This window comes from Macrotis lagotis, chromosome 1, assembly GCF_037893015.1.
Source record: "Macrotis lagotis isolate mMagLag1 chromosome 1, bilby.v1.9.chrom.fasta, whole genome shotgun sequence".
NCBI lineage: Eukaryota > Metazoa > Chordata > Mammalia > Peramelemorphia > Peramelidae > Macrotis > Macrotis lagotis.
In genome coordinates, this window is record NC_133658.1 from 678667308 (window position 1) to 678692867 (window position 25560).

The following is a 25560-nucleotide window of genomic DNA, read 5'->3' on the forward strand; positions in this document are numbered from 1 at the left end:
TTCCAAATTCCTATTGCTGTCAAGAGCATCACCATCTTCCCAGGCCTTAGCCTTACAACCCAGGTGTGGCACCGGTAACTCTTCACTATTTCTCCATTGCATCATTGCGTAATCTCACAAACACACCCCTTATCTCCGCTGATACTGCCAATACCCTGGCGAAAGCCCTTATCACCTCATGCCTGACATTGCAATAACTTGCTAGTGGCTCTACCTGCTTCAAATCACTCCAGTTCATCCTCCATTCAGCCACCAAACTAATTTTTCTAAAGCTCCAGCACTTCCATGTCACCCTCCCCCTACAGAAACTTCAGAGTCTCCCTTTTACCTCCAGGATCCTGTTTATTCATAACCTTTCCACACCTACCTTTCCAGTCTAATTGCACTTTTCTATTTGCTATGTACTTTGAAATACAAGTGACACTTGGCCTCCTTGGCTCTTCCAGGATCACCACTGTTTATCTCTTGACTCACTGTTGCCCAGGCCTGGAATGTTCTCCTTCCTCATCTTTGCTTCCTGACTTTCCAGGTCTCTTTCAAGGCTCAGTTAAAACCCTATATTCACCAGGAAGGCTTTCCCATACCCTCTTGATTGTAGTCTCCTTCCTCTGAACTTCCTATTTATCCTGTTTAAAGCTTGTTTGTATATATATACATATATATATATTTATATATATATATATATATGTTTGCATATTGTTTGCACTATGAAGCAGGGGACTATCTTTCCCCCTTTTTCTATCTTTAGTAATTATCACTGTGCCTGTAAGATAACAGGGGCTGAATAAATCCTCATTAACTGATTGTTTATCCTTTTTTATCCTCCTTATTTCTTGATTGATCATTCTAAGATAGATGATTTCACTTTTATGTTAATTTTCTAGTAGCTTAGCTTTGTCCATATGGTTTTTTGAAGTTGAAGTTTTTATGAATATGGGGAGAGCACATTTCTTCAGGAATTCACAGTAAGAAAGCAATTTAATATTTGGTTCATGCTATCTAGGAAAAAAATATTGACTATTTTGGCCTAATGACTACTGGTAAGAAGTGCTTAGTCTCCAAATGGCATGATTCTTCTTAATAAAAATTGATTAGAAAATAGAACCTTATAAAGTTTGTTATAAATAAAGCTAAGTTTTTCTTTTTTAAAAAGACCAGTCAATCAGCAACATTTTGCTGAATCTCCTCTGCAAATATTTAAGTTCTATTTTTAAGGAATTTCTAATCCATTTGATAATGATATATATAAATTAAAATGATATGGAATATACAGGAAATTTGACTCTCTCTCTTTCTCTCTTTCTCTCTCTCTGGAAGACTAGAGTTCTGGTGACCCTTTATGACTAGTAATATTAATTCTACTTATAAGTATACATATATTATATGTATATATATTATATGCATGTGAATTATAGAAAGATGATCATGTTTTCTCTTTGCTATAGATCCAGGGATTCTTAATCTTTTGTGTCATGGCACTCTTTGGTAATCCGGTGAAATCTATGAATTCCTTCTCAAAATGATGTTTTTGGATGTATAAAATATGTAAGATTACAAAGGAAATCAGTTTTATCAAAATATATGTTTAAATTCATGGACCCTATATTAAGAATTCTTATATTAGACAGTGAAAGTTATAAAGGCAGAACCATGTGTTATTTTCTCCTGGTCTCTTGACACTTGATATATTTTCTTGAACATAATATTATAAGATATTTTTGTCTTTTTTAAAAAATAAATTTATTTATTTTCAACAATGTTTTGAGTTCTAAATTCTGTCCCTCCCTCTAACTTCTCCTTCATTCAGTGAAAAGACAAGAAATGTCATATCAGTTATATTTGTGAAGTCATGCAAAGCATATTTCCATATTAGCCCTGTTGCAAAAGAAGTACTAAAATGAAGAAAATAAAAAATTATATTTCTGAATGTGGATAGCAGTTTTCATCTAAGTCTTTTGGAAATGTCTTGGAATTATTGTATTGATCAGAATAGCTAAGTCATCATAGTTGATCCTCCTAGAATAATGCTGTTACCATGTACAATATTCTCCTGTTTCTGTTCACTTCACTTTACATCAGTTCATGTAAGTATTCCTAGGTTTTTTGGAAACTATCCTGCTCTCCATCTTACAACACATTGGTATTACAAAACCATTAAATATCACAACTCCAGTTGATGGATATTCCCTTAATTTTCAATTCGTTGCCACCATACAAAATATTTCTAAGTTCTTTTCCTTTTTCTTTGATCTTTTTTGGAATAAAGACCTAGGGGAAGTAAATTTTGGGAAGAGTATAGTTTGGGAATAGTTCCAAATTTTTTCTCCAAAATGGTTGTACCAGTTCATAATTCCACCAAAACCATTGTTGCCCCAATTTTTTTACATCTTCTTCAACATTTGTCATTTTCCTTTCCTATCATGTTAGCCAGTCTGATAGCTTTGAAATGATACCTCAGAGTTGCATTTCTCTAATATATAGTGATTTAGAGCATTTTTATTTCGACTATTGATAAGTTTACTTCTTTTGAAAATTGCCTGTTCATATCTTTTGATCATCAATTGGGGAATGACTTGTATTCAAATACAATTTAATACAAAATTAATAAATACAAGATTTTATATATATACATTTAAGAAGTGAGATTTCCTTAAAAATTTCTCCTGCACTTTCCTTTCCTACTTCCCTTCTAATCTTGTCTGCATTAATTTTGTTTGTGGAAAAAAACAAATTTTGAAACTTAATGGGATTAAAAACTACCCATTTTTATCATTATGATCCTCTCTATCACTTGTTTGGTCATATTTTCCCCTTATTTATATGTCTGAAAGGTAAAATTTTCTAGGTTCTCGTAATTTGCTTATGTTATCATCCTTGGTGTATAAATTCTGTATACATTTTGAGCCTAATCTTATTTTGGTGTGAGATGATTGGAATATGCCCAGTTTCTGCCAAACTGCTTTCCAGTTTTCCCAGAAATTTTTATCAAATGGTGAGTTCTTGACTCAAAAGCTTATCCCACTGATCTATCTAATTCTTAGTGTCAGATTGTTTTCATTAGTATAATTTTGTAACATAGTTTGAAAACTGGAACTGTTAGAAAACTGGAACTTCCTTCCTTATTTTTTTCATCAATTCCTTGATTTTTCTTTTTTATTCTTCTAGATTAATTTCATTTTTATTTTTTCTAGCTCTATACAATATTTTGGTAGTTTGATTGGTATGGCACTTAATACATAAATTAATTTAGGTGAAATTGTAAATTTTAATTTATTGGTTTGATCTAGCCACAAACTCTGCAGGTATTTCTGTCTTTTCTTCCTGGACTTTGTTGTTAGCCTACAAAAATGCTGATGATTTATGTGGATTTATTTTATATTCTATAACTTTGCTAAAGTTTTCCAACTGTTTTTAGCCTATTTTTCCAGAATTCTCTAAATATACCATCATATCTTCTGCAAAAAAGTGATAGCTTTGTTTCCTTCAATAGTTGTAATTCCTTCAATTTCATTTTTTAATCTAGTATTTCTAATACGGTATACAAGAATAGAGGGTGATAATGGACATCTTTGTTTTACCCCTGCCATTATTGAAGATTTCTCTTCATTACAGATAATGTTTGCTGATGGTTTTAAATAGATACTACAAATCATGTTAAGAAAATATATATTTATTCTTGTACTATCTAGTTTTTTGGTTTTCTTTTGATTTTTTTTTGAGTTTTAACCTTAATTATAAAAGAAAAAAGAAAAATATCATTACACAACAGATCATAGGAAGGAATTTAATATAACATTTCAAGAAAGCCTTTATAGAAATATTACTCATCATATTCAAAAATATGTACTGAAGAAGGTAGTATGGAAGAAAATGGCAGGGGATGGAGTGTCCTTTACAGTTAATCAGATTTTCATTAGTCCAAAAATATGGAAGGAGAGAAAAAAAACTAACCTAATGGGAAGTTTGTTAACAATAGAATAAAAATTCCAAAAAACAAAGTGAAACAAGAGGTCTGAGTAAGTCAGATATTTTAGAAACTTAAGCATGAGGCAGCTGGAGCCAAAGGAGCCAGGACTGGTAGCAGGGAAAGTTAAGTTTTAGGTATTCTGTCGAATTCTCATTGATTGTTATCTGCCTTCCCAGAGAGCTCTAGTTTTGGAGTGGTAATGAATGACTGGAAAATGAGAATTTTTAATTCTTTGAGATGTCTGTGGTGATAATTCAAGTCTGTGCTTTTGAGTTAAGAGGCTTGTTGATTGAACTTTCTTTTAATAATTTTTCAAAGTTTAGCCATTATTGATTTTTCCACCCTTCCCAATAAGCATGGACCCCATCTCTCTTGTGATAAAGAGCTTTGGAATCATTAATTTTCTCACACACACGGTAGAGGTTTTAGTCCATGGTTGAAAAAACTTAGTGTTTCTACCATTAAAGGTTAATTGAATATATTTTTTTTATCAAAGGGTCAAAAATCAAATGATCATATGTAACTGTGGCTGAATAGAGATACAAATACCATATAATTTAAGAGATGGGAAGAGGTTAATTGTTAAACTACTCTTTCTAAAGGTATATAATGTGTTTTTGATGGAGAGTCAGTTTCTTGCTTTGGTTTTTAAAACACAATTGTCTGATGACTTAGATGATTTGTTAAAAGACTGAGGTGACTTCTTATGCTCTGTTCTGCTTCCTTTGATTTTTAGCATTGGCAGTTTTCCAAAGCTCTTTTGAGATTAAATGAAGTTTATATTAAAGATGTCCAGATTATTTTTGTTAATCTCCATGGTCCATATCTGGCCACTGGCCCCAGATGTTTCTGGTGGAGAAAGTGAGGTTGGTGACTTTGCATAGCACTCCCTCACTTAAATCCAATTCACCTGCATGTAATGGAACCACCTTCCTCATGTCATGAGAATGAAGGATAAACATCGAAAGAAGTTATTATTCAAAAGTGCCAACAAATTCACAAAAGAGTATTTCAAGTATGCATTGCTAGATTCTATCTAGGACATCAAGATTCTTTGTCACTGTGTACAGGTTTTCAAAAAATACTTATTTTTTACTATAAATATTAGGTATTAATATATGATTTTGATATTTAATTTATTTTTGAAGTATTTCTCTCATTGTCAACTTTTGCTAAATTTGGCAGGTTCTACTAACGTACTGGCACATTCGCTTTATGGAATTACTCACATAGTGACTGCAACATTACATATCATAATGGGTAAGAATTGCTTCCTTTTGAAAGGATATTATTATTTATGTAACATAAAAAATAGTAATTCAGTTTTTGTTGTTCGGTCATATCTGACTCTGTGACTCCATTTGGGTTTTTCTTAGTAAAAAAAGTGGCTTGCCATTTCCTTCACCATCTCATGAGAAAACAGAAGCATACAGGGTTAAGTGACATACTGAAGGTGTTACAAAGTATCTGAGGCCAGATTTGAACTCAGGAAAATGCACCACCACTATCCACTGCACCACCCATGTCCTTCACTGCCTAATACTTCATTAAGAGAGCAAAAATTGTAAGACTTAAATACAATGCCTAAGACTCTCAAAAAGATTTCTTGATTCTTAAAAATGTCAAATTGTATAAATTGTTAAACATCAAATTTTGGATCATTATTTCAAGGTTTTCTTTCAGAATGTAGATATAAAGGACAGTATTTATTAAAAGCCCTGAAAAGAATGTAATTGTTTTTAATTATTATTTAAGATCATTGGGATACATTTGTGTAATTTTTATATATGTATATAAACTAATATATTGGTATGGAAGTCACATTTATTTTAGAAGTGAAAAGAAAGATCATCTTAGACAAATGGGATTATATTTAATTCTGTCTATAAGGCAACATAACTCAGATAAGTGAAAATCAAATATACAATAAAATAAAGTTTTTCCAGCCTTCTGCAACCTCACCACCTATATCATGATCATCTTTGAACCAGTATTAGTAGATACACATTTTACTTTTGTCTCTGTCTCCTTTGCACCTTGATGGAGAACCTGATGGAGATTTCATTATTTGGAGATGTAAGTGGAAAAGACCATTCATAATGATACAAAGGAGCTCATTATAGCTTTTATGTTTAATTAATTAAATATAGTGTTCCAAATTTATTATCTGATTGTGAAAATTCACAGTGTTGTTTTTACTTTCTTATTTTTTCATGCTGATATTTCAGGACATATGCAACCAGTAGATGTCTGCACATTCAGTAGTACTGGCAAATTTCTTCGCTTTGGTTTCTCAGCTATGTTTGGCTTTGGTGGAAGGACATTGGCTTTGGCAGAGAAACATCATTGGATGCTACCTAATCAAAGGAAAGACTTTGCTATAATTAAGGCATTGGCAAGTCTGAAGTAAGAATTTTTGCTAGCTCTCTAGAATTCACTGCTTAGTATACTATATATTATTCTATAGTATATGAGAAAAATATTCACTTCCCCATACACTGAACAGTCCATAATGAAGCTTATTTTCTTGTAGACCTGAGGACTGTGAAATATCATTTTTGCCTGCAAAAGTCTCACAAGACTTCCAGGAAGCCAGTAGGTATGGAATTCTGTGTGTATTGATGTGTACATTTTTTATTTAGCCAGACCTGTGATTGTTATAAGGAACTGCTGATAATGAAATTCCTTCTGCCATTGCAGCATCACACCTAGCTATAAGATTCAGTCACAGAGAATTTCTCGAGTTATGTGAAAAGTTAGGTGACTTGTTTAAGGTCACATATTCAGGATGTGTCACAGTATTTGAACTTCCATCTTCCTGACTGAGTCTGATTCTATCTAGAACATCAAGTCATCTTCTGACTCTAAAGTTAGTCCTCTGCCCTTTGCATCATGCTGCCCCCTCCCTCTTTTGTTTCCTTCCTTGAAGAAATATGAGGAGAAGGTAGCTGAGGGAAGGTTTGACTCTGATCCCAATTACTCCTGGAAGTAACTTGAGCTTTTTACTTTGTTTCATGAGAAACAACAATTTTTGAATGAGTTGGGAGATAGAAACAGGGAGATGACCCAGGATCAAATGGAGAGATACTCATTTCCTATTCTTCTCTCCCTCAAGGGGCTAGACTCAGGTTATCATGAGGATAGGCTATGCAGGATTAGTGGGGAGGGCTCTCTGCATTTGTACCTTTTATTGCTCATCAAATTATAGTTTCTAAGAAGTTAATTTCATTGTCCTGTACCCCTGGAACAGTCTGTGTTGATAATTTACAGTATTTCTTTGTTAGTTATTTTCACACACATATGTGCATATACATATATATATGTGTGTGTGTGTGTGTGTGTGTGTGTGTGTGTGTGTGTGTATACATATACTCTAGGTAAACATAATTATCCAAAATGGTTTGCTTTAGAGGATTTAATTCCATAATCATGTTTTTAGCAATGTTCTATGTTTCACTCTGATGATATTCAAAGAGGAAATGATTTGGCCTTTTTTTCTCAGGGAGTTTATAGTCTTATGGGGGGGGGAGCATAAATTAGGTTGGCAAGTAATTAAATATGATTTCAAGAGGAAGAGAGAATTTTGACAAAAATGGATATTATTTAACTTTTTTGGTAGTTTTTGTCCTATAGTCTCCCACTCTATCATGAGGTATAAAATCATGGGACTATATAATAAATTGTGAACATATGTATATATAATTTATTATGACCTATGATTTATATATAGTAGGATGTGATTGAAGAAAAGGAAAGATTCAGATAAAATGTGTGAGAGAATTTGAGTTGGGAAAAAGGCAGAAGGGAGAAATAGAGATGAGCAGATTAATATGAAAGAAAGGAAGGTCCAAATGAAGAGACTTAGATGATGAAGGAGAGGAATAGTCAAAGATGATTGAGCCTTCAAGTCTAGGCTGCTAGAAGAATGATATCCTCAACAAAACAGGGAATTGGGAAGATAAAGGAGTGGAGAAAATGGAAAGAATAGTTTTGGAAATGTTGAATTTTAGGTTTTGATGTCATATAGGTAAAGATCTTCAATAGATAGTTGGAAATATTTTACTGGATCTCATGGGAGAGAGGAGAAAGCTATATAGATTTGAAAATAATTTTCATAAATAATGGCATAGAAGTAAATGGGTTCACCAAAAAAGAGGTAGAGGCAGAAGAAAAATTTACACCTCCAGTTAAAAGTGTGAGAAGTCTATATTTACCAAAAGAGAGTGACAAGCACCTGGTCATCATTTCTATTACAATACTCTTCTAAACTGAATGATGCTTGCAATCACCAAATTATAGTTAAACTCTTATTGAATTGTTTAACCATTTTTAACTTAAAAACTAAAGTTAATTATTCTTAGGAAAAGGATGCAGTATTTAGTTTCTTTTAAAGTATCTTAGTTTACATTTAGTATATCCATTTTTCACACAATGTTTATTTTTGTGTTTTTTTTTAGAAATGAATATAGATCAACAGAATCTGGTATGTTCCAAAATGGTCTCGGTGAAATTTTAATGAAATATTGCCAACATATTGTCATAGTTAATTAATGAAGTAATTATTTTTCACTACTTTTAGACTTCAACAATCAGTGGCAGAAGATTCAGGGTCATTTCCTGAACATTAGCATCATGACAATCCCTTGTTGTTCAATGTCACCAGGAGGCTTGGCTGCTAATGCCAGGTCAGTAAAATTTTAAAAGAATTCAAATAGTGTTTATACTTTCTGACGCCTTCTTCTAAGACCATTGAATTTTCTCCCCAGGATCCCTGCTATTATCATTAATGGGTTGTTATTGCAAAGGCAATAGAGTTAAATGATTTGCCCAAGGCCACACAGCTAGGTAATTATTAAATGTCTGAGGTCACATTTGAACTCAGGTCCTCCTGACTTCAGGGTTGGTGCTCTATTCACTATGCCACCAAGCTGCCCCAGATTTACTCTTTTATTTTTTTTGTTTTTTTGGTTTTTTTTGCAAGGCAAACAGGGTTAAGTGGCTTGCCCAAGGCCACATGGCTAAGCAATTATTAAGTGTCTGAGACTGCCCAGATTGATTCTTAACCAAGCAAAAAGGTAATTGCAGCAAAGAAAAATTTTTTCAAAATTATTCCATAAAATTTAAAAGGATTTACACCACAAAATTATTGAATGAATGGAAGCAGTCAAGTGGGAACAAATCTTCGTATTAATTTTCATAGAAAAAAGTCAAATAAGAGAAATATATTAGATCAAAAAATCATTCCACATTAGGTAAATGGTCAAAAATATAAACAGTTGTTAAAGGAATTGCAAATTCATTTTTATTAATGTTTTATTTATTTTCCAATTATATACAATAGTAGTTTCTACCTATCATTTTCTGTAAGGCTTTGAATTTTACAATTTTTTCCTTCACTCTCCCTTCCCTCCCCCCCATCTCCCTCACAGAAGGCAGTCTGATAATCTTTACATTGTTTTCATGCTATAAACTGATTGAAACTGAATGTGTTGGGAAAGAAATCATATGCTTGAGGACAAAATAAAATATTAGAAATAGCAAAAGTATGTTATATATAAGAGACTTTTTTAAAATTGAAGGTAATAGACTTTGGTCTTTGTTTAAACTCTACAGCTCTTTCTCTGGTTACAGATGGTATTCCCCAATGCAGGTACTCTAAAATTGTCCCTGATTATTGCATTGATGGAATGAGCAAGACCATTAACGTTGATCATCTCCCCCATGTTGCTGTTAGGGTGTTTTTCTGGTTCTGCTCATCTTGCTAATAGCAATTCGTGCAAGTTTTTCCAGACTTCTCTGTATTCCCATCCCTCTTGGTTTCTAATAGAAAAAATGTGTTCCATAACATCCATTTACCACAATTTGTTCAGCTATTCCCCAGTTGATGGATATTCACTCAATTTTCAATTCTTTGCTACCACAAACAGAGCTGCTATGAATATTTTTGTACAAGTGATGTTTTTTACCTTTTTTTTCATAATCTCATCAGGGTATGGACCCAGTAGTGATATTGATGGATCAAAGGGCATACACATTTTTATTGCCTTTTGGGCATAATTCCAGATTGCTCTCCAGAAAGGTTGGATGAGTTTGCATCCCCACCAACCATGTATTAGTATCCCAGATTTCCCACATCCCTTCCAACATTGATCATTGTCCTTTCTGGTCCTATTGACCAATCTGATAGGTGTGAGATGGTCATTTGTGAACATTTGTCAATTGAGGAATGGCTTGGCTTTTTTTTTTTATAAATTTGACTCAGTTCTCTCTCTATATATATATATTTAAGAAATGAGTCCTTTGTCAGGACTACTTTTCTTTTGATCTTGGTTACAGTCATTTTGTTTGTGTAAAAGCTCTTTAATTTAATGTACTCAAAATTATCTAATTTGTTTTTAATGATGTTCTTCATCTCTTCTTTGGTCATAAACCACTTCCCTTTTCATAGATCTGACAGGTAAACTATTCTTAATCTCCTAGTTTGCTTATAATATTGTCTTTTATGTATAAACCCTGTACCTATATTGAACTTATCTTGGTATAAGGTGTGAGATGTTGGTCAAATCCATGTTTCTGCCATGCTAACTTCTACTTTTTATAGAAGAGAGAGTTCTTATTCCAGAAGCTAGACACTTTGGGTTTATCAAACAGCAGATTACTATAATCATTTTCTGCTGTCTCTTTTGCACCTATTCTATTCCACTGTTCCATTACTTTATTTCTTAATCAATACCAGACAATTTTGACGACTGATTCTTTGTAGTATAATTTTATATCTGGTAAGGCTAAGCCACTTTCTTTTGAACATTTTTCATTAAATCCTTGGATAAAGAATTACAAATTCTTAATGAACATGTGAAAACATATTCTACATAACTAATAAGAAATAAGAAAAATCAAATAGCAACACTAATGTTTAACACTTAGCAAACTGGGAAAGACCAAAAATAAGAATACCATGTTAGAGGGTTGTAAAAAAGAGTACCAATTTAAAGAATTTTGGTTAGAGATATCAATTAGTACAATCATTCTGGAGAGCAAGTTAAAATTCTGCAAACAAAGCAAATAAATGAATACAATTTGACTTGAAGATTCTACTTTTAGATAAGGAAAAAAAAACTGATAAAAATAAAGTCTCCTAAATTTTTAAAACTGCACTTTTGTAGCAGCAAAATACTAGAAACAAAGTAGGTGTCAATTAATTGGGGAATGACTAAAATGTGATACATCTATTTAATGGAAAATTATTTGTGCTGTAAGAAATGATGACCATGATGAACACAGAGAAGCATAGAATGACTTGCAAGAACTGGTACAAAATATAGTAAGCTGAGAAAATGATGCATCATGACTGATCACATCAACATAAACAAAAAGAATGATCACAAAACAATGAAAATGAATTGTTATTATAGCAAACAAATGTAACCCCCTAAAAAGAAATATGAGAAAACACTTCCTTTGTGGAGATGAAGTATCCACAAACAGGACATTCCATATATTGTAAGATTGTTTAAAAGACATTGATCAATTTCTTCTTCTCCCCTCACCCCTTCATCTTATATATTTAAATATTTAAAATAAAATACTTTTTTTAATTAAGAGTTTAAACTCTTGAAATGATACAACAATTTAGGTAATGTAAAAACAAAATATATCAATAAAAATGTTTTTAGAAATAACTTTGGTCAACATACACCAAAAATATCATTTGTTCTCTTTTAAAGTAAAACCTAAAACAATCCACAAGAGATGACATTAAGCAATAGATTAAATGGAGGCTGTAAAGTGTGGTTTAAAAGTACAGTTCTTAGATTCATAAAATTGGGGTTCTACTAGTTCCTCTAATTAGTTTGACCTTGGACAAGCTACATAATGAGCTAGGGTGGAGTTAAACTATATAATCTCTAAATCATCACAAAGTTCTCAAGTCATATGACTTTTTAAATTGAAGAGCTTTTATTTTCCTGTTGCCAACTTCCAAACCGTTTTAATTGAAATAGAATTATAATTATTTAACTAAGGGCTGTCCCAAATGAGGCCCACTAGCTGCACATTTTCCACAGGGCGATTTTATGCAGTGTGCTTGTGGGTTTACTAAATACTTTAGTAAATGAAACTGAGTTACTGCAGATGTCTCACTAAAATGGCAAATAATAATATATTGTCTATTGTTTCAGTAAAAACTTTTAAAAGTAAGGTTGGACAGCTCCAGTTGAAGTGAACATAAATAATATTACTTTAATATCTCTGATCAAAAACTCTTTTCACACTATTTTCAAGTTATTTGGTGCCTCTACACATAGATAGATAGATTTTCCCATTAGCCCTTTAATTGTAGATTCCAAGTAATTTTATGTCATAATGGTTGAGTGGGGGAGTTGATTTTATGGAGCTTATTGGTAAAAGTTTTTGAAGAAAAGTTAATTCATTAGAATAAACACCTAAAAACGTATACATTTTGAACTTATGAGTGTATATATATATATATATATATATATATATATATATATATATGATCAGGACTTTGACATTCAAACTTGAGCAAAAGGTTAAAAATATCAGCAGGATATTTTCAGCAGTGTTATCTTCTAGATACTTTCAATTAAAACCTTGAGGAAACCCTCTCCCATTTGACCCCAAAGCTCCTATTGGATTGGGGGATTTTCTTTATTTATAAACACTGAGCTGCATTAAGTTGAATACAGCCATAATACCAAAATTCTCCTTTACTATCTCCTCCCCACCCTGCTTTTTTGTTGAACTAGCTCTGAATTCCCATGACTTCTTTGCCTGTTTGCAGATTCTGAGTCTTTAATTGTGATGTCTGATTAAAAAATATTCATTGTGTTTTTTCCCCATTAGCCCTTTAATTGTAGATTCTTAGTCATTTTATGTCATAATAGTTGAGCAGAATAGATTTATTTCCTTTTCATGGGGCTTATTAAAGGAAGTTTTTGAAGAAAAGTTAATTCATAAGGCAGAATTGATTAGAAATACTCTATCAGTATTTAAATGTCACTGCAAAGTATTAAGAAAAATACAGAGTAATGTAATGATGTTAAACTGATTCCCCCAACTTGCTAATAAATGCCATGCTATGTATAGACTCATATTTTGTGCTAGAATTCTAAAATAGATGCCAAATTAAACCTCATAGATTAAATAAAATATTTATTTTACAGATTAAATAATGGAAGTATGGCTCTTATCATTGCACGAAACTCTTCTCGATCAGAATTTGTAAAACATCTGAAAAAATATGGCAGTTTTAAAAACCAGGTATAGTAAATCTTTCATGCTTATCCTTTAAAAAAAAATCTTGCTAATCGTGGGAGGAACTCTACTGCCAAGACTTTACATAGATGTCCTTCTTTAAGAAGGCTTAGTTTCTTGTCTGAATATATTAGCCCCTTCTTATCTGAGTTTGGAAATCACTAATCAGTCTAATAGAGATTAGCCTCCTTTGGACCATCTGCTATAGCTCAGTCTTGTGTAATTTTCATCAGACCTCAAAAGGGAGTATAAATCTACTAAACTCAGGAAAAGAGAAGAATTGTTTTACTGAAGTATTTAGCAAATTGAAATTACTGGCTTGCCCTAATTATGAATGCCACCCTTTGAAAAGAAAACTTTTTCAAATCAAATGTTCTTTGGTAGCGAACATGATAAAAATTAAAGATTTTGATTGCAGATATAATGGCAATAGATTTTTTTTTCATATTGTACCTTTCAGATTTCTCAAATATTCTCGTGTAAATGAACATACATTTAACAGTTAGCAGAAATGTACTGAACCAAAATGCACAGCTTTTTTTTTTTAGGTTTATTTTTCAAGGCAAATGGGGTTAAGTGGCTTGCCCAAGGCCACACAGCTAGGTACTTATTAAGTGTCTGAGACCGAATTTGAACCCAGCTACTCCTGACTCCAGGGCCGGTGCTTTATCCACTGCACCACCTAGCCAATGCAATGCATAGCTTTTCAAATGTAAACATTATTTTTGCTGACATTTGGGACTAGAATAAATTTTCTTTTTTTTCCTCCATTCAAGAGACAAAGTGGGAATCTAAATCATATTTTTTTCTGCAGCCCATATGATGCAGTGGTTAAAAGACTGAGCTACAAATATAAAGAAATCTGTAAATTTCTAAATGTTTTTTCAGTCTCATGTATAGAGACACCAGATCTTCCTAACCTCAAATTCAAGATGATTTTTAACTGTACTATGAGCCTCTGTGCAGTGCCCATAGTATTCAACTCAGGAATGTAGCATTTATATAGTAGTTTAGAAAGTTTCCCTTTAATCTCCAAAAATATTAGGGTCTAAAAGGAAGCCAAGAAATACAAATATACATATAACACAACATGTTCTGTTGCTACAAAGTACCATAAATTTTCTCTATTTTAAGCAAGGACACCCAAACTTAATCCTTCTAAATGTATGATGGCCCTCAAAGTATGTAAGTTGAGAAATTAAATGTTTATTCCAACTATGCTGTCATTACTAAAAAAAAAAAATTAAATGACCATTTTTGGAATTGCCCAGAGAGTCAGTTTTCAAGACTTATACAAAAAAAATAAATTTAATACTTTTTATCTACTCCTTCAAACAAAAGAGAGAATTCCAGGCATGGGGAACAACCAAAATATAACGGCTCAGAAACGGAAGAGTGCTAGGTTTAAGGAAGAGCAGTTAGGCCAGTATGGATGAACCATAGAGAGTCTGAAGAGAATTATGTATGATGATTAGAAAGATATGCTTCTAGAGATAAGAGGGAGTGATTGGAGTAGATTGGGGATGCATGGGGAGTGACATGGCCAGAATGACATATTAGTAAAATCACTTTGGTAGATGTGTGGGTGATGGGTTGCAGAAGGGAGACACTTGAGGTGGATGTGGCAAATGGAAAACTTGCAATACTCCAGAAGGTAGATGATGAAAGCCTGAACTGGAGTGATGCAGTATGAATGGTATGGGATATTTTGAATGAATGAGAGCTATGCTAAGTATTAGGATTATATTATATTTATATATATATATATATATAGTTATGTGTAATATATGTGTATATATGTACATAATCACACACAACAAAACACATGCATACATGTACACACACACTATATATATATATATATATATATATATTCAAGAGATAGCATTTTTCCCTTAATTTTGTATTCTAATATATTGAAGTCAGCACATTTAAATGACTGGTAACAAGGGAAAGTTATTTTATTCTGGAGGTTGGGAGAACACCATATGGAGGTAGATAGAGATCCACCCCGGATGGATAGCTGGATAGGATGTGAAGTTAAATCATTCCTAGTCTTTAAGGTCAACCAGCAGAAAATAGGCTAAATGGGCTAGTCTGCACAGATTTGAACAGCAACAGCAGTTAGTTAAGTTAGGCCTTATGGTTGGAGTTCTGAAGCTTAACAGATTAAATTCGTCAAGAACCCAGTTAATGTTAAGGTTCAGGTCTCATGTCTAAAATAAAGAGTGCTTGTCCAGGTGTGGAGGAGCAAGAAATGCTGTAGAAATAGAATAAAAAAGATGAAGCAATTAATTGAATATGTGGAGTGAATGAGAGTGAGTTGAGAATGAAACTAATTTTGAGAAGGATGGTGATATACTCAATAGTGAGGGAATTTTCATGGGGGCAGGGGAGGAGAGGAAGAGTTGGGACATATTAAGTTTGAGATGCATAAAGAACATGTAGTTTGAAATATCCAATGAGTGGTTCATGATGACCAGATCTCAGTAGAGAGATTAGGGTTGAGTTCATAGATCCCAGAATCATTTGCATAGAGATGATAATTTAATTGTCCTTGGCTAACGAGATTGCCAAGTGAGAAAAATCTAGAGGAGAAATTCTTAATCTTCTTTGTGTCATGGACTACTTTGTTGCTCTGGTGGAGCCCAAGGGTCTCTTCTCAAAATAATGTTTTTAATGCATAAAATAAATGTATTACAAAGGGATCACAAAGATAACCAATTATATAAAATAAAATTCTCGAAATACATATTTATTAAAGTTCATATACCATAAGTTAGGGACACATGGTATAAAAAGAGAAGAGGCTCCAGAACAGAGACCCAGGGAACACCCACAATTTAGTAGACATTTCATGGACTTCATTCAGCAAAGGAGACGTTTAGCAGGACAAGACAGTTGTACTGGGGCAAGCCATATTTTTGAATAAGTGAAGAAGTCTTAAGTCAGGTCATGGCTGGGGACCCTGCTAAAAGGGTTCCTGGGCAAGTAGTCACCAGGAAGGAGAGGGGGCTTCAGGGTAGAAGAATCTCTTGGAAGGGAAGTTTTTTGACTAGTAGGAGGAGAAATACACAAAATCAAGTTATGAGTGAAGCAAAGCATAGCTGGGGATCAAGTGAGGGGTTTTTAAAGGACAAGTGAGATTTGTACATGTTTATAGGAAGGAGGGAAACAACAAGATAGATTGAAGAGAGAAACATGGGATAATGGAATAAAAGGAGATGGGAACAAGGATACATAAAGAAGATGGGTTTTAGCAAAGAGAATAACCACTTAATCATCAAAAAAATTTAATAAAGAAGATGCTGGACAGTGGCAAGGAGATATGAGTATGAGATGAGAAGAGGACATTTGATGTTAATGACATCTTCTTTAATAGTGAGATATGAAGAATGATCCATGCAAAGGGGAAAGAAGAGAGAGGTGTGAGAACTTTGCAAGGAGAAGGTTTGGAATAGATATTTGGTGAATTTAATGGAGGCTCTAGAGAAACAGAGAATTGCCTTTCTACAATGAGGACTTAGTTGAGATTAAGTAAAGCTCTCAAAGGTAGCAAATCATAGGGGAAAATTCAGTTTTGGTTAGATTAGAGATTAGAGAACAAGTGAGCAAAGAATTCAATATTAGAGGATGACATATAGTAGAAAAGACTCACTAAGATATCAGAATTAGGCAGGAGAGTATAGCCAGAGCAAAAAAAGCTCAAGAAACTGTGGAGAAGAAGGTTTGGAATTCATAGTGACAAGAAGAGTTAAAGAATAAATAGACATATGGAGAATCTGAATGTCAAAAGATTAATATCAGATGAAGGGACTTCTAGATCAAATGACTGACAAGAGGAGGACTAGTCATTTTCTTTGATCCCCACAACTGTTCAAATTTCTCCAAAACAAATTATGCTCCTAAAATAAAGCAACTTTATGCATCTCTATGGTCTAGGACACCCAGAATCCAAAAGAAGTTTAAAAAAAACCTTAAAAAATATGTAATGATATTTATCCTGGGATTTACTCAGCACTTCCCCCTCCACTGCTCGCCTTTCCACTGCAATGGACTGAACTAATGAAACAAAGGACATGAAACAGTGGCTTGCAATAAGATCCAAGGACCAGGGACCCAAAACACAAATGTATGAAAATCCAGCTTCATGCCATGCCCTCTAAATTTCCAGTACTTTGGATATTGCAGCTCAGGCTACCTCTTGGGATCGGATCATGACATACAACAGTGCTGTCGTGATAACAGCATTCTGTGCCCCAAAATATCTCTACAGAATGGAGGAACAAAGGGAAAGGAGCAGGACATATATCTGTATATCTGGCCGCCTCCTCTGTGTGTTGAGGACCCAAACTATAGAAATCAAATTGCTAGCATTAGTTTAGCAACTCTCTCAACATCTAGGCATCTGCCCAAGAACTAGGGAGCCAAGGCAGACACTAAGAGGGGACAGGGGATAGATGGCATTCCACCAAGCCTGAAGGAGAGACCTCAGCATCCAGTAAAGGGACAGCCCCCACCCTCCACCCATCTCATCTTGGGGCAGAGAACTAGGCTGGTGAACCATGAATTACCTAATGTGGGAGGAGACTAAGATTCTTTGAGATCCAGACCCCCCACTTCCCCTCCCCAGAAAACCACCAGAGCGAACAGTGTCAGAGAATAGGAGGGGGAAATAAGCATGAAGGTGGGGAACAAACTTAAGATCTTGAACATTAGAAGATAATTCAACAAAGAATGCACTAACAGTAGAAGAAAAGATGGCCTCCATATTTAGTAGACAGGTTCAATTACCTATGATTAAATACTGTAAAACAAAGGAAAATGATCCAATTCTTTCCACAAGCCCCTGTGAAAACTTTAAAACAATTTGGAACTACAACACATTGTTCTAGAGTGGTTTAAAAGAGAAATGACTATATGAAAAAAGAATTTACAACCTTCCCACCAAAAATTTTTGGCACAACAGAAAACCTTGAATCTGTGATGATGAGCCTCAACAAAGAAACAAAAGAAAGACCAATAGATTGGGAATGCAAAAACATTAACCTGAAGGATAATCTAGAAGAAGAAAAGAAAACAACAATGGCATTAAAAGAAATTATGTTCAATAAAATATATTGATCTTGAAGACAGGATCTATAGACAACCTAAGGATTATAGGTCTCCCAGAAGAACATAACAAGACAAAAAACTCAAACATCATATTATGAGAAATAATACAAGGATATTACACAGAACTAATGAACACAGAAAATGAAATATTCATTAAAATAAAAACAAACCAAAAACTAAAGAGAAAGAAAAGCTAGCCTGCACTCCAAGATATAAAGGTTAAATTTCACAATTAGATTCAGAAACAAATTCTTTAAGCAATCAGAAGGCCTTCATATACAAAGGAAAAGACATTTAAAAAGCAGAGGACTATTCTTTATCCACTAGAAAATATAGGAGGGAATAGAATAATGGATTCCAAAAAGCAACAAAGCTCAACATGTAGCCCAGGTTGACCCACTCTGCAAATCTGACTTTACCATAAATTAAAAAAAATGGATATTTTTAAATAATAAAGAGGAATCTCAGAAAGAGAACCAAACCAGAAGACATTATTTGCTTTTTGAATACTTCAGGCAATAGAAATGGGGGGGGATGAGGTGAATGAATGTAGGAGCACAACAGAGACAATAATGAGATCAGAAAGAGACTTAAAACCTAGTTTCACAAGGGAAATTGGGATGAAGTTAGAAATCAGATAGAAGATGGACCTGGAGATGGGAAGAAGTGGGATGGGAGCATTATGAACAAAACTTTGAAACAACCTGCCTATAGGTGAAGCAAATTTGATGAGTTTGTGTGTATTTCATTAAAAATAGGAGAGTTTGTGATGTCTGAATCACATTGAAGGCTAGGAAAGAGATTGTGATCTATGGTCTATGATCTATGGTCTTTCAGAAAGAGGAGAGTCATTAGGAGGAAGAAAGGGAAAGGGGATTGAAGGGGAGAAAAGGAAAGAGATTTTGCTTTGGTGGTTGGAGGAGTTTTTAAACAATTAAAAGGAATATTATTATTATTATTATTATTATTATTATTAGTAGTAGTAGTAGTAGTAGTAGTAGTAAATAGTAAAAATATTCAATTTTTTCAGGTACCATAAACAAAAAGACATAGACTAAAATTGAGATTTAACTATAAAATCCTGAATAATGAATGGGTCAAAGAATAAATCATAAAAATAATAATTATCTGAAAAAAATTTAAATGGTGAAACAACATACAATTTCTTGGCTACAGCTAAAGCAATTCTCAGGGGATAAATCATATCCCTACAAACTTACATCAGCAAAATACAAAAGGAGAGGAATAATAAACTCAATATGAATTTAAATATTAGAAAGCCTAAACCTAAAATAAACACAAATGAGAAAAGGTAAAAAAGATATACTAGAAATAAAACCCCATAAAATCTATAAGTAAAACTAGAAGCTGATTCTTAGGAAAGAACCAATAAAATTGACAAACTTTTAGCTAATCTGATGAAAAGAGGACAGAAATACCAATAAAATGGCAAATGAACAAGTTAAAAAGCACAAAAATAAAAATATTATTTAGAGCATATTATGCACAGTTGAATTCTAGCAAAGCTGAGAACACAAAAGAAATAGTAAAACATCTTCATAAATATAAAGTAACAGAAGATCAGATAGAGATCTTACATAACTGTCTCAGGAAAAGAAATAGATTAATCTATAAAAGGAGAAGAACAAAAAAAAAAACAAACTTCTGGTCCTGATAGATTTATAGGAGGATTTTGTCAAACTTTTATAGAATAGTTAAAATCCATACTCACCAAAATCTTTTTTTTTAATCAAAAGCAAAAAGTATTTTCTTTATACAGGTGAACTGTTCCACAGACCTCTACATAAAAGGAATTTTACAAAATTCAAATTTTCCTGTGAACCTGGGGAAGGAAGGGATGGAAAGGTGGCAAAAAGGGGAAAAAGTTTTAATGGAGGGAGAGGACCTGCACATTGTTCAAGGATGCAACAAAACACATGCAATGAGGGGAGCAGAACTATGCTGTATCTCTAGCCAAGACCCCAATAGGGAAGAGGTGCAGTCTGAATTTCAATTCTGCTGTCACTTGGAAGTGAAACCCACTTGGAAGGGTTTCTAATTTTTCATTTTTATTAAAGGGGTCACATAATTGGAATGCTCAGTGAGGAACAATAGTGGAGAGGGAGTAGTAAAGTTAATATTTTTTTAATGTGGATTTCTTTCACAGTCCTTTTTATGATTGAATTTGCATAATACAAATGTATGTAAAACAAGAATTGTTTGTAAGTATGGTCCTAATATCTAGACTAGGAAAACAGACCAATCTTATTAATGAATATTGACTCATAAATTTTTAAGAAAATTCTGTCAAACAGACTACAGCAATTTTCCAAGAAATCCAAGGAAGAAAGGATGGTTCAGCAATAAGAAAATCATCACCATAAAGAATCATATTTAAAACCAAAACATCTCAAGCTATATGATGATCTCAAAAAGATGCAGGAAAAACCTTTAACATTCATTTAAGCATTCACTTATCCTTTAAAAAGTTTGCAAAGAATAGGGAAATGGGCATTTTTTAGTATAATAAAAAAGCACTTTGTAAATTGAAAAGAAAATATCATATGGGATGGATATCTTAGAACTTTTTCCATTAAATATGGGAATGAAGCATCCATGCCTACTCTTCCCACTATTATTTGATACATAAGACAGGAGAAAGAAATCAAAGGCATAAAGATAGATAAAGAAGAGACAAAAGTATCCTTATTTGCTGATATGAAAATTACTTGAAAAATCCTAGAATATGATCAAAGATATTAAGTAACTGAGACAATTGATAACTTCAGCAATGTTTTAGACTACAAAATACTTAAAAAATTAATTGGTTTTCCTTTTTGTTTTCCAGGAAACAAAAATAGATAGGGAAATCCCATTCCAAATAACTACTATATATATATATATATATATATACAAACATGAGGATCAACCTAACAAAGTACACAAATTACTTGAATTGATTCAATTATAAAATGTGTCTTAAAGAAATGATGAACAATTTAAATAGCTGAAGGCCTAGAAAATATCAATATATATATATATCAAAATTGAAAATTCTACCAAAATTAATTTAAATTTTAACACTATGTCAAAGTTTCATGGGAACACTTATTGGACTTGACAAAATAATAACAGAATGTCAAAAGAAATAATAAAAAAATAGGGATGAAGGGAATAGTAATTCCAAACTTCAAATTATATTACAAAGCAATAGTAAGCAAAAAACTTTTTTGATATACTAAAAAAGTAGATCACTGAATTGATTAGATGAAGGACAATCAGAAACCATGGAACTCAATTACCCATTTTTTGACAAAATAGAATACAGAGATTATCTAGGGAAAAAACACAAAAACTTATTTAGTAAAAATTGTTGGTAAAAATGCAAATAGTTGGAGAAGCTAGATTGCACAGTGGATAGAACGCCAGCCTTGGAGTCAGGAAGACCCGAGTTGAAATCTGGCCTCAAACATTTAATAATTACCTAGCTGTGTGACTTTGGGCAAGTCACAACCCCATTACCTTGTTAAAAAAAACACCCCCCCCCCAAATGCTAATAGCCTGGCAGAAATTAAACTTGATCAACAGCTTACTTTATATTCCATGATACATTCTTCAGGAAGTACATAGTCTTAATGTTAAAAATCATACAATGGGGGCAGCTAGGTGGTGCAGTGAATAGAGCACTGGCCCTGGAGTCAGGAAGACCTGAGTTCAAATGTTGTCTTAGACACTTAATAATTACCTAGCTGTGTGACATTGGGCAAGTCACTTTACCTCCATTACCTTGCAAAAACCCCCCAAAACCCAAAAAAAACCCCCCAAAACCAAAACCAAAACCAAAAACCATATAATGAAAAAAAAAATAAAAGAGAAACAGAATATATACTTCATAAACTAGGGGTAAGATATATATATATATATATATATATATATATATATATATATATATATATTTAACCAAATTAGAAATGGACAATTAAAAAATAAAGTAAAAGGTAACTGATAATGAAACTAAAAAGATTCTGCAGTAACAAAATTTATGCACCTAGGATAAGAAAGTAATCAAATAGAAGGGAAAAAAACTCTTTCAGTTTTCTGATAAAGATTTGTTATCTGAGATATAAAACAATTTATAAATTTACAGAACTCATACTCATTCCCCAAAGATAAGGTAAAGGATATGAATAAATAATTCTTCAAAGATGAATATTCAAGTATTCATAACCATTTGAAGATATCCAAATCATGTTATCATAATAATATATTATGTACTATATATGAAATAAGAGAATGAAAATCTAAAGAACCCTGAGATCCCACATCACAAGTATCCAGTTATGTCAAAAAAAATAGAAATACTCAATGTTGAAGGGGTTATAGAACGATAGGTACACCAGCATATTTGTGGTGGGATTGTGAAGTAGTCTAACTATTTGAAAAGACATTTGGAATCATGCAAGTAAACTAATTAATATGTCAATTCCCTTCAAACCAGAGATTCCATTACTGTGCTTATCCTCCAAAGGGAAGGGAAAGAACTAGAAAATGCTGGAGATAAGTATTAAGATGTATAAAACAAGAGATTATCAGTAAAGATTTATATATTTTTTTTAAAAAATCAGATGATGGAATTTCAGAGTTTTTGATCATAAGAATACTAGTGACTGATTTAATTATATAAATGTTATTATTTAAAAATAGCTACACATACAATATTGATCTCATTTTATAGCTGAAGAGAAACACTCAGGTTAAATTGCTTATTCAACCAACAATGTTACTAGTTCTACTAGTAACTACTAGTTCTACTAGTTCTACTAGTTCTACTAGTTCCTATTCAAACAATATGATTAGCAAATTGAATACCTGGGATTCAAACCCAGGTCTTCTTACTCCAAGACCAGAACTTTGTCCATTCTATCCTGCTGGACCTCCATCTTCAAGGAACTTGCAGTCTGGCTAGAAGAATTGAATATAAATAACAATAGTATTTTAATCTTTTTATTTCTACTAATGAAGTGCAAACTTTAGCTATGGCAGGTCAATAAAAGGATAGCTTCTTTCTTCTAGTCCTCCTTTCCCCCCTCTTCAGTATAGAAAAAGTAAGTATTTCTCTAATGAACTTATAATATTCTCTTTTTCTTGTTGGTAGTTTACCACAATTGTTTCCTAGGGAAGTCCTTCTGTTTTACACACACACACACACACACACACACACACACACACACACACACACACACATACACACATGCGAGAGATTACAGACTAATCCTTTGTTGTCTGTGTGGGTGTCTAGACCGGTGATTTCATCCTAGTAGAGACTTCCTAGTGGGGAAATTCCTTTTTAGTAATATAAATACAACTTCTGTATAATTTATATTCCTAGAGAATTGAACTGAGAGGTGCCTCATGATCATAGCTTGCATATGCCACAAAAGCAGGTCTTGAGACCAAGATAGACCATGCATAAACATATATGTGCAGGTTAACATATTACATCTTATTTATTTAACATATTGATCCACAAATATTTATTTCTGTGGAATAGGCAATCAATGAGACAGTAACTAATTTACAATTTGCTATGCACTGGATACTCTAACATTGATTCTGATTAATGTAAATCACCTTATACTTGATCTGAATAGAAAATACATCTCCACATTACAGAATCTTAACATTTAGTTGCTCAAACTATCCTGATCTTTGATAGTTTTCTTACTAGTTATTTCATATCAGTTTTTTTTTCTGTAGCACAATAAATTAAGGTTTAGTAGTAGATAATGATAGAACTAGTAACATATTTGGGTTTGAAAGTCAGAATTAGCTGTTTTGAAAAATCATAAATTACTAATAATCCTCCATGACTCTATGCAGTGGTATTGATAATATGAAAATTGAAGTACCAGCATATTCATTTTGAAAAAAAAGTTTCATAAATACATAAATGAAAAATAGCACATTTTAATACTTCATTTAAAAAATGTTAAGGGATTTTTGAGTTTACTCACTAGTTGGGCTATGCAAGGATTTTTTTTTCTATTCAAGAATGACTACTAAGTACTGTGAAATGAGTGTTTTGCGCTGCATCAGTGGGATAAGAACCCACAGTGATGAAATCACACATTGTATTCTGTTTAGAACTCCATTTATTTCCTATAAAATCTCTCCAAAATTGAAGCAGAAGAATATTTAACTCATTATTCATTCTAATGGCAAAAGGATTAATAATTGCCTGAGCAAAAAATATTTAGCTATTATCAATGATTTTTTAAATGGTTTTGGGGCCAAAGATTATATAGAATTTTGTAAATCTAGTGTATGAACCTAACCCAGATAGCTTACTAATACCCTTAACTTTTACTTGAAGAAATTTAGTATATAGAAAAGACTCGGGAGACAAAACTTCCTTTTCTGCTACTAAGTAACTTTTGTAACCTTGGAAAATTAACGTCTCTGCCTTAATTTTATACAATTAACTATGGTTCTATAAATTTCATATACAGAAAAAAGCATCAATATGTTGATGATTAGAATCTTCATTAAATTATTTTATCTATATGAATATTCAACATATTATTAGTAAACTAAATGGACATTGCTTCATGTATAAAACTTAGATTTTTGTTTCAACTACTTTGCCATCATAACTTAGGAGATAATATTCAGATTTAGCCTTTTGATGTGGGCCATTTTACATTGTTTGTTTTCAGAGTTAACAAATAAGAGATTAAGGAATTCTATGTAACCTATCACCCCTAGATAATATTACTGACATAGATCAGTGGAGTCATGGCTTATATGCAAAATATATTATATATTGATTGTATTATCAATTCAAGGTAAAATAAATAACAAATGTTTTATTTCATTTAGTTTAATTTTCCAGCTGTTGAAACCTACATTGTTGCAGAAGTAAAGATCCAGCCAAGAAATGACAGTGAGTATGACACAGAAAATATTGAGTTTCATGGAGCATCTAACGAAAATAATTACCCCTGGAATGTTGATGGAGATTTAATGGAAGTGTCATCAGAGGTTCATATTAAGTAAGTATATGTACATTGTTCATTGAGAACAAAGTAGTTGAGCATGCAGTAAGTGCTAAGTTAAAGTTAACTTATGATGTTAAATCATCATGTCAATTCCTGAGTTTTTCTTGTTATCTCTTGCATTTTATGTATGTCTAGTAGTTATCA

At 32.6% G+C, this 25560-nt stretch overlaps 1 protein-coding gene across 1 annotated transcript in view; it reads left to right on the plus strand.

Annotated features, from left to right (window-relative positions):
• Positions 1–25560, plus strand: part of CERKL (CERK like autophagy regulator) — a 233218-nt gene that overhangs the window by 206480 nt on the left and 1178 nt on the right. The window contains exons 6-12 of the mRNA XM_074215572.1: positions 5153–5227; positions 6196–6373; positions 6501–6566; positions 8425–8450; positions 8547–8652; positions 13153–13249; positions 25238–25410. Of these exons, the coding sequence (XP_074071673.1) occupies positions 5153–5227; positions 6196–6373; positions 6501–6566; positions 8425–8450; positions 8547–8652; positions 13153–13249; positions 25238–25410 (721 nt within the window). The remainder of the gene's footprint in view (positions 1–5152; positions 5228–6195; positions 6374–6500; positions 6567–8424; positions 8451–8546; positions 8653–13152; positions 13250–25237; positions 25411–25560) is intronic.